The following is an 8,931-nucleotide window of genomic DNA, read 5'->3' as shown; positions in this document are numbered from 1 at the left end:
CATTTGTTCACCATCGAGGACACCCCCTTCCTGTGGTCTGGGGACACCTGGGCTTAACCTATGTATAACCCCCATGTGCCAGGCCCACTGCAGGCCCACTGGCCCTGGGGAGAGGGTGCCTTCCGTAGTGGGGCTTAAGTACGTATGTCCCCAGCCTGGGTTCCTGGAAGTTGCAATTTCCACCTGAGTCCCCGCTCCCATGGGCAGAGCCCTGGGGAACCCTGTGCACGGTGGGAGCTGGGAGGGCTTGGGCCAGGCGTGGCTGGATCAGGGCTTTCCCACACACCAGCCCCCTCCCAGCCTGGCACCTGGCAGCAGCTCCAGTTGAAGGGTGTGAGGGGATGGGACAAGGGGTCTGTGCACCATAGGAAGAAGGCTGCTGCCCAGTACACACAAACCTTTCCTTTGCTAGGCCTCAGGGAGCTGACCCCCATCCGTAGCCTGGGCGCCCTCACCATGCAGCTCCGTATCAGCCTCGACTGACCAGCTGGCTAGCAGGTCACTGAAGTCTGGTGTGCCGGGGTGGAGCAAGCCCAGGGGGCTGGGCTCCGGCTCCTTCCAGAAGGAGGACGGCAGCTTCCGTTGTATCATGGGGGTAATGTGGCCATACTTGCGCTCTAGTCTCAGTCTGCGGCTGACAGATGCGTGAGGCCCCGAGAAATGCAGCAGCCCGTAGTCAAAGAGCTCAGCCAGGGGTCCCAGCGGCAGGGCACCCTCCCCACTGAGCCCCAGCCTGGGTGCCTGCCCCTCAGGCATCTTGGGTGAGCAGCCTCCCAGCTCTTCGGCCTCCTCGTACTCCGGAGGCCCAGCCTGGGCCAGGCGCTCCAGGTCAGCGTAGTAGAGCTCCCGTGCAGAGCGCCAGGCTGGGAGGCTGTTGGCATAGATGTCACAGGTGTCTGGGTCCTGTGCCCGGTCCTTGCGGCCAAAGTACCTCTGGATGTCGCCACTGATGAGCTCCGAGAAGCGCAGCAGCTGCAGTGGGGTCTCAGGGATGCCAGGACCCTGGGAGGCCACCCCTGAGCTTGGGAGGGACAAGCTGCAAAGCTGTGGCCCCTCAGCCTCCAGGTCCTTGTCTCCCTCCTCCTCCTCCTCCTCCTCCTCCTCCTCCTCCTCCTCCTCCTCCTCCTCCTCCTCCTCCTCCTCCTCCTCCTCCTCCTCCTCCTCCTCCTTCCTCCTCCTCTTCTTCTTCTTCCTCTTCTGAAGTTCCTGGGGGCTCCGGGCCCGAGGACAGGAAGGGCTGGTGGGATGGCAGCGGCAGCCGGAAGTCACAGAGAGGCCGAATCACGCCCGTGGCCATCTCCTCCCTGACTGGAGCTGCTGGGGCTTCTGGCGGCAGGTGCTGCAGGGAGGAGGCGGAGGGACAGGTTATGGCAGGCCTGGCCATGCATCACTGGACTCATGCCCCCAGGAAGGCCACCTCACCCTCGTTCCCTGGAGCCCCCGGCCCTTCTGTGCTTGGGGGGCGGGGGGTGGAACACTGGCTCTGCAGGGAGGAGATGAGCAGACTGAGTAGACCCATGGCTGGCCCCACCAGGGAGAGGGAGCAGTGTGCAGGGCTGGGGTGCAGGACAAGGACTGGTCACTGGTAGAAGTGACTGTCCTGGAGATTGAAGGCCCCCCTCCAGGGCACAGAGAGCAAGCAGGGATGAGATTGTGCACATCAGAGTCACTCAAACCATGGAGATTGGTACAGGAGGGGTAGCTCCCAGGGACTCCCCTGCCCAGAGCCGAGGAGGAAGCTGGGTGAGGTCTACCCCACAGCCTGGGGTTCTCTGGTGCCTGCTTGCCCATGGGCGAGGGCGGTCCCTCCTCTTCCTCCAAAAGCTCCAGGGCTTGGGGAGTTGGTTCTGTTCTTAGCTGAGTCTGGTCTTGAACTTGCTGCCCTCCTCCCTCTACCTTCTGAATGCTGGGGTCACAGGTAGGCACCACCACACCTAGCTAGGCTCTGGTGCTACAATATGTCTGACCACCAAGCAAGAAGAGGACATCGGAGTGGCCCAGTCTGGGCACCTCCAGCTCAGTGAGAGGGACCCAAGTGGAGAACCCCAGGAATGAGTAGAGACCCAGGGGCCAGGTGGAGGACCCCAGGAATGAATAGAGACCCAGGGGCCTCTGTGCAGACTCAGGAAGGCCCAGTGAAAGCACTGGACCTGAATCTTGACCATGGTGGGAGGCAGAGGAATGTCTCTGGGGAAGCAGCCAGAAGGGTGGCATGGCTCTTCCAGCCAGTGGGGCAGATGTCACCAGGTCCCTCCCAGGTTGGAGGCAAATGGATGCCCCAAGAAGAAGCAGGGAGGGGCTGGGAATATGGCCTAGTGGCAAGAGTGCTTGCCTCCTACACATGAAGCTCTCAGTTCGATTCCCCAGCACTACATATATGGAAAATGGCCAGAAGGGGCGCTGTGGCTCAAGTGGCAGAGTGCTAGCCTTGAGCGGGAAGAAGCCAGGGATGGTACTCAGGCCCTGAGTCCAAGGCCCAGGACTGGCCAAAAAAAAAAAAAAAGAAGAAGAAGAAGAAGCAGGGAGCCAGTGCCTATTTTGTATGGTCACAAGCCTCTCAGAGAGGCTTGTGACATGCTTGCACAAGACTTCTGGGGGCCAGCTGACACAGGCAGCTCCCCACCCCCAACCGAGCCTGAGGCTCTGGGATGGGGAAGTGAGGTGAACTTCAAGCAGCCCCCTGCCTCCTCACACCTGGCCTGCCACAATGAGGTCCTTGTCCTGCTTGGTTCCTCATCCTGCTGGCATAGGAACTCTCCAGGGACCCTGGCCCTCAGGATGGCCACCCCTGGAGCAGGGTCTCCTGAAGGAGAGGCCCCGGAGCAGGAGGGTGCAGAGCCCCCCACCTCCCGCATCCGCCCCGCAAGCCCGGCTCCTACCTGAAGGGCTGCAGGTCTTGCTTGCAGGCCCACCTCCACCTGGGCGCAAGCATTTATAGCGGGGCTCCATGGCTGCCTGAGGCTGGCAAATATTTGGTGACGGCATTGTCCTCGCAGACTGGGCAAATAGAGCCCGTTTGCTTTAGCGCCCGGCAACCAGGGCCCCAGTATGGGGGGAGTGCCTGCAGACCCGCCTGGTCCCCCTCGCCTGCCTGGGGACGGTGGAGTGTTTGTCCCGGCCCCAGCTGGCCCACACCTTGGACCCGGGGACTCTTATCTCTGCTGCTGATTGGGCTTGGTCCAGGCCTTGTCAAATAGGCGGAAAATTAAATTTCATGCTATTTTGAGTTCTGGAGTACACCTCTCCAGAAGACATCCTGACCTGTAGCTTGGGTTATAAATGGAGCCGTCCTGGACACTAGGCTGGGGGTGGGGGGAGGAACCCTCTGGATGCAGGGTGAGAGTGAGGCCCCCTGAATGCTGGGTGGGGAGGGACAGAGCCCCTGGATGCTGAGTGGGGGGGGGGACTGAGCCCCCCAGGAGCCTGGGGAAGGAGCTGCCATGGGCATGATGGCGGGAGCGCCCCTGGATGCTGACCAAATAAGGGACAGTATGGGAAGGGGCAGGTCCAGGCCCAGGGCACAGAGTTCATGTAGGTGGTGTCTGGAGCCCCTGCTCAGCCTCCCTTAGCCATCAGGGCTCAGCAGTGGCCATCTCTACTAGCCAGGCCAGGGAGGACCCTGCCCAGCTGTCACCAGGGCTCCTCTAGAGGCGTGGGTGTTTGCAGCCAATCTGATTAAACCCAGAGCTGCAATGGCCCTTCCTCCCTGGTCCCTGGCTTTCCTCTAGCTGTGTCCACTGGGTGGACCACCCTGTGTCCTGCCAGGACCCTGGGATAGGGAGCTTCAGCACAGTAGACATATACACCCTCGCTCTTTAGGGTCCCTAGGCTCAGGGGCTCTGACCCTGCTCTCCAACACCCACTGTCACTGGCTTCCCATGGTTCTGGGACTTGCGATTGTGTCTCCCTGTCCCTGTGTGTGTCTCCACACTGTTGTCTGTCTGTCCTGTGTGTCAGCACCCCCTGTCCTCACAAGCATGCCCACCATGGGGGACCTGCAGTGCACCCCCTCCATTCCCAGCCCTACTGCTTGTGTCTGCAATAACCCTTTCTCTAAACAAGTTTGCCTCTGTGGCTCCTGGCATGTCGTGCTGGGTCAAGCAGTCCCAGCATGCTGTGACACCTTCGTGGTCCTGAACCCCTCTTCTGCCTCTGCAGCCACCAACCTCTGGCTCAGGTGTCTGGACGGTGGGCTGGGGCGGGGGCTTTGAGTTTCACAGGGCCCTCTTTGACTCCTGTATCCAAAGACACTTGCCCTATCCAGCCCATAGCTGGCCTTGCGTCAGCCTCAGCCTCCTCAGCCTGGTGCGGCCTCCTGTCCTCAGCCCAGATTTGCAGGACATCCAGGGCTGAGCCCCAGACATTGTCCACATGTTGGGGACACATGCAGGCCCCACTCTCCTGCAGGCTCAGGGGCCTTCGGCCCTGGGGCCATGGGTGGCCCCTTCCCTACCTGTCCAGGACCCCAGAAATGGACCCCTAGAATAGTGGTGGCCACAGCAGCTCCTGGCTGGAGCCACAGTGCCCCCTGCTGTTTGGTGTAGGAAAGGGCAGAAAGTAAAGGTGGAGGGCAACCCTGGCAGCCCCTCCTGAGGTGCAGTGGGTGCTGCATGCCTCAGTGGAAGGGGCACCCAGGGGATGACCAGAGGACCCATGTATCCCAACTTGACCAGGACTGGGAGGGGCTGAGGCTGGAGCCACAGTGCCCCCTGCTGCTTGGTGTAGGAAAGGGCAGAAAGTAAAGGTGGAGGGCAACCCAGGCAGCTGTACCCAGGGAATAACCGAAGGACCCATGTATCCCAGCCTGACCAGAGGACTGGGAGGGACTGAGGCTGGGACCACAGCCACCTGCTTGCAAGGCCCAGTCTTGGGCATCACTGAAGCCCAGGCTGAGAACTGAGGTAAATGGATGGGATACAGCCCTGCCTTCAAGCCAGTCCTGCCTCAGAAACCTCTGGAGGAGCTGGCAGCAGGGGGCAGGGTCCCCACGTGCTACTACACAGTCATGGGCCCCTGATTCCCAGGCAGCCCAATGTCAGCACAGGATCCCTGAGTATAGACATAGATGCAGGAAAGCAGAGGCAGAGCTGGCAGGTGCTGCACTGTTGTCTTTGAAGGTAAAGGAAGGGGCCACAAGTCAAGGGATGCTGGGGCTTCCAACAGCTGGAGACCTCAAGGGATCCAGTTCCCCTTCAGTCTTCAGTGTGACCTGCCAATGCCTCAGTTCCAGGCCTGTAAATCATCTTGGATCTTGACTTCCAGAGTGGTAGTAAGGGTGTCATTTTAAGCATCTGCTCCAGCACAAAAAAAAGTCATGGCTGGAGGCCATGATGGAGGCAGACAGCTTAGGTCAAGTGGACGGCTGAGAAATGTGCATCAGGAGATAGAGGGTGCCTGTGCGTGTGTCCTAGGCGAGCCTAAAACAGGTATCACTCACTCCTGCCAGCAAGGGCGTGGATGGACATACCCCCTGGGACTGCTTCCCCCATCCCTTCTTTGACCCCGTCCTCTGCTCCTGCAGTGACCAAAGGTTTCTTGTGCTTGCTGGAAGCCATGCCATCCCTTGACTTCCAGACTCAGTGCTTGTCCTGCAGCTGTCCTGGTGGTCTCTCCTGCCTGGAAAAAGATGAGAGGAAAAAACTCAGCCTGGGATGGAAAATTCTAGAGTAGGGAAGAAACCACAGTAGGTATGCATCTGGGGAGAGGAGCCTGATGAGGGGCTGAAGCAGGAGACTGCAGAGGGTGCTCATCGGAAAGCTGACAGAGGATCCCACCAGGGTGCGCTGTGGGGTGCTGATGGGGCACAGGCCTGAGCCATTCAGAAGAGCGCCTGGGGAGCTAGTGCAGAGTTGAGTGGTTCATCTCCTTCCTGTCTGTTCTGGGTTTTAAGCTAGGCTCAGGGTCACTAGGTGTCCCCTGGGTCCTTTTATTTTTTTTCTGGCTTTTGTTTCTGGTGAGATTAGGTTGGGGGACAGCAAGACGACCCAAGGGAGACACTGGCTTGGCAGGGACCCACATTCCTGGGAGCAGGCTGTCTACTGGTGTTGGGTTGGGGGCCAGGGCAAGCGGCATGGTGCCCCTGAGCCCCCTGGCTCCCATCTGGCCTCCTGGATGGGCCAGGGCCCAGGCATATGTCCCAGCTCCCAGCCTGGCTCCCGTGGCAGGCTGGGCCTCATGGAGCCTCACCCCCCCCCCCCCCAGCCTCTGCTCCTGGTCACATCTCAGGACCTGAAGAATGACTGTAGCTCTGCCCATCCCCTATGCCCATATTGATCTTTCTGGGGAAAATCAATAGCTCCAATATGTCAGCTCTCAAGTGGAATGACAATAAATTACCCTGCCATTAAGCACACAAGGGAGGCAGCCTCCGCCTCCCCATTAGTGGGACATTAGGCCTCCCATGAAATTTCTCTGTGTGCTTTGAGATAATGAGGGCTCAGGTGTTAGTTTATATCCTGGGAGGGGGGGTGGCAGGAGAGGCCCTCCCTATCTTCTCCCCACCCCCTACCCCCAGCCAGGGAGTAGAGCAAGTCAGGATCTACTTCAGAGGAGGGTGTGAGGAAAGCGGGGTGACTGCAGGGGGTCCCAGATTTTGTTTTTGTTTGTTTTTTTTTGGCCAGTCCTGGGGCTTGGACTCATGGCCTGAGCACTGTCCCTGGCTTCTTTTTGCTCAAGGCTAGCACTCTGCCACTTGAGCCACAGTGCCACTTCTGGCCATTTTCTGTATATGTGGTGCTGGGGAATTGAACCCAGGGCCTCATGTATACGAGGCAAGCACTCTTGCCACTAGGCCATATCCCCAGCCCCGGGGTCCCAGATTTTGAAATTCTCCCTGGATGGAGGTGCTAGGTGTGAGGTGATAGAAAGATGGGCATCTCTACCAGACTCCTGCAGCCACTGAAGCCCACACGGAGCAGGCAACTTAAGATGGCAGACATTCATTCCTCATGGTTGGAGGCCAGATGCCCAAAATCAAATCTCCTCACCCCTGCCCTGGCCAGAGCCTTCAGTGTCTCTGCAGCCTCAGTAGCTCATCAGCTCAGCCCCTGCCTGTTGTCATGTGATTTTCTCCCCTTGTAGGTCACTGCCTGCTCATCTGGAAAGGATGCTTGCTATTGGATCACACAAGCCCCTTCCCAAAAAAGGTCATGGTCTTGCCTGGGCCGGGCACACCACTCACTCGCCCACACTGCCATCTTCCAGATGTGTGACACCATCTTTTAGCTGAGCAGGCTGAATGGGGGGCACCAGGTTGCCCACCTAGGGCTCTCGTTCAGATTGAGACCAGTACACTAGCTGTCAGAAGCCAGTGTCCTGTGGCTGTCCTGGGCAGCTCTCCTCACAGGCAGTGTGAGCCCCCAGGTCTCCTCTGGCACAGCCAAGGCTCAGTGTGGCTCAGAGGTGAAGCTGGTGGGGTGGGGCTTGTGGGAGGAGGACCTGGGCAAACAGGTGTCTGTGTGGACACAGCAGCTCTGGGCAGGCGGGGCCCTGGGCCAGGCTCCTGGCTGAGGAAGTCACAGGTGTGGCCGGGCTCAAAACCTCCAGCTGGAAGTTCCTGCCCAGATGCACCGGGGGAGACCAGGGAGCTAGAAAGAGCTCTCAGTGGGTGCTTCCTCCAGGGAGCAGATGGGCTCCAGGCCATGTGTGTCTGGTGCTTTGACTTGATGGCAAAGACCCCAGGATAGATGGTGGCTTACTGGGTGGGGTCCATCCAGGACCACCCGGTTGCATACAAAGCCCTGGACAACCAGTGGCCTCGGTCAGCTTCAGGGTGACAGCTCAGTGAGCTGCCTGCAGGAAGGACCCTGGGGGAGAAAGGAAGGCAGAACTCGGAGACCAGGCCTTCTAGAGGGGAAAGTGGTCCCTCCTAGTGGGGAGGGTGAAGGGTAGGTTTCCAGACCTCTAGCTAATCTTCCTCAGAATGGATGTGAATTCCTGTGTGGAGAGGGGTGGGGAGTGGGCAGGGGATAATAATGAGGCTTGGACTCAGGAATTCAAGCTCTTGACTTTTGTTTTTGTTTTTGTTTTTTTTTCCTAGTCCTGGGCTTCAACTCAGGGCCTGGGCACTGTCCCTGAGCTTCATTTTTCTCAAGGCTAGCACTCTACTACTTGAGCCACATCACTTCTTGTTTTTTCTGTGTATGTGGTACTGAGGAATTGAACCCAGGGCTTCATGCATGCTAGGCAAGCACTCTACCACTAAGTCACATTCCCAGCCCCAAATGTATTTCAATTTTTTCTTTAATTTTTTTGTGTGGATCTGTCCCTGAGGTGCTTTTGCTCAAGGCTAGCTCTCTACCACTTGAGCCACCTACTTCCTTGCTTGATTTTTTTTTATTTGCTCTAACACTTCTGATGCCCTCTAGGAGTATGGTTCCATCAATTAAGAGGCAGAGTAGTGAAATGCAGCCTCATTTAGTGAAAGCTGAGCACTTTTGATTCAGCTCATATTGTGAGCTGAATCATAGTAGCTGTAAGCCTAGCTACTCAAGAGGCTGAGATCTGAGGATCACAGTTCAAAGCCAGCTAGGCAGGAGTCTGTAAGACTCTCATCTCCAATTAACTACCAGAAAACCAGAAGCGGTGTTGTGGCTCAAAATTGTAGCATGCTAGCCTTGTAGCTAGAGCTGAAAAACAGCACCCAGGCCCTGGGTTCATGACCAACCAAAAAGAAAAAAAAAAAAAAAAAAAAAAACTCTTTGGTCTCAGCTGCCAACGTGCCATCCAGACTGAGGAAGACCCAGAAATTTCAGGGCCACATGAGCCATGGCCACAGCCACATCGGCAAGCACTGGAAGCACCTGGGAGGACAAGGTAATGCTGGTAGTATGCATCACCACAGGATCAACTTTGACAAATATCACCCAGGTTACTTTGGGAAATTTAGTATGAGGCATTACCACTTAAAGAGGAACCAGAGCTTCTGTCCAA

The 8,931-nt window shown here is 57.8% G+C and overlaps 1 protein-coding gene across 1 annotated transcript; it reads right to left on the bottom strand.

The window, feature by feature from the left end:
* Positions 1-408: 408 nt before the first annotated feature.
* On the bottom strand, positions 409-1,297 carry Percc1 (proline and glutamate rich with coiled coil 1). Its single transcript, XM_048333062.1, has 2 exons — positions 1,200-1,297; positions 409-1,120 (listed from the first exon to the last, which is right to left on the bottom strand). The coding sequence occupies exons 1-2, from the start codon at positions 1,295-1,297 to the stop codon at positions 409-411; spliced, it is 810 nt and encodes a 269-aa protein (XP_048189019.1).
* Positions 1,298-8,931: the final 7,634 nt, after the last annotated feature.

This window comes from Perognathus longimembris, chromosome 23 (genome assembly GCF_023159225.1).
Source record: "Perognathus longimembris pacificus isolate PPM17 chromosome 23, ASM2315922v1, whole genome shotgun sequence".
In the NCBI taxonomy this organism is placed as follows: Eukaryota; Metazoa; Chordata; class Mammalia; order Rodentia; family Heteromyidae; genus Perognathus; species Perognathus longimembris.
Note: the sequence above shows the minus strand (reverse complement) of the source record. Positions and strands in the feature narration are given on the sequence as shown.

Coding starts and splice junctions, on each gene's coding strand:
- Percc1 (XM_048333062.1), bottom strand. CDS start 1,297: ATGGCCACGGGCGTGATTCGGCCTCTCTGTGACTTCCGGCTGCCGCTG. Junction 1,121..1,199: donor CCGGAGCCCCCAGGAACTTC/AGAAGAGGAAGA, acceptor GGAGGAGGAGGA/GGAGGAGGAGGAGGAGGAGG.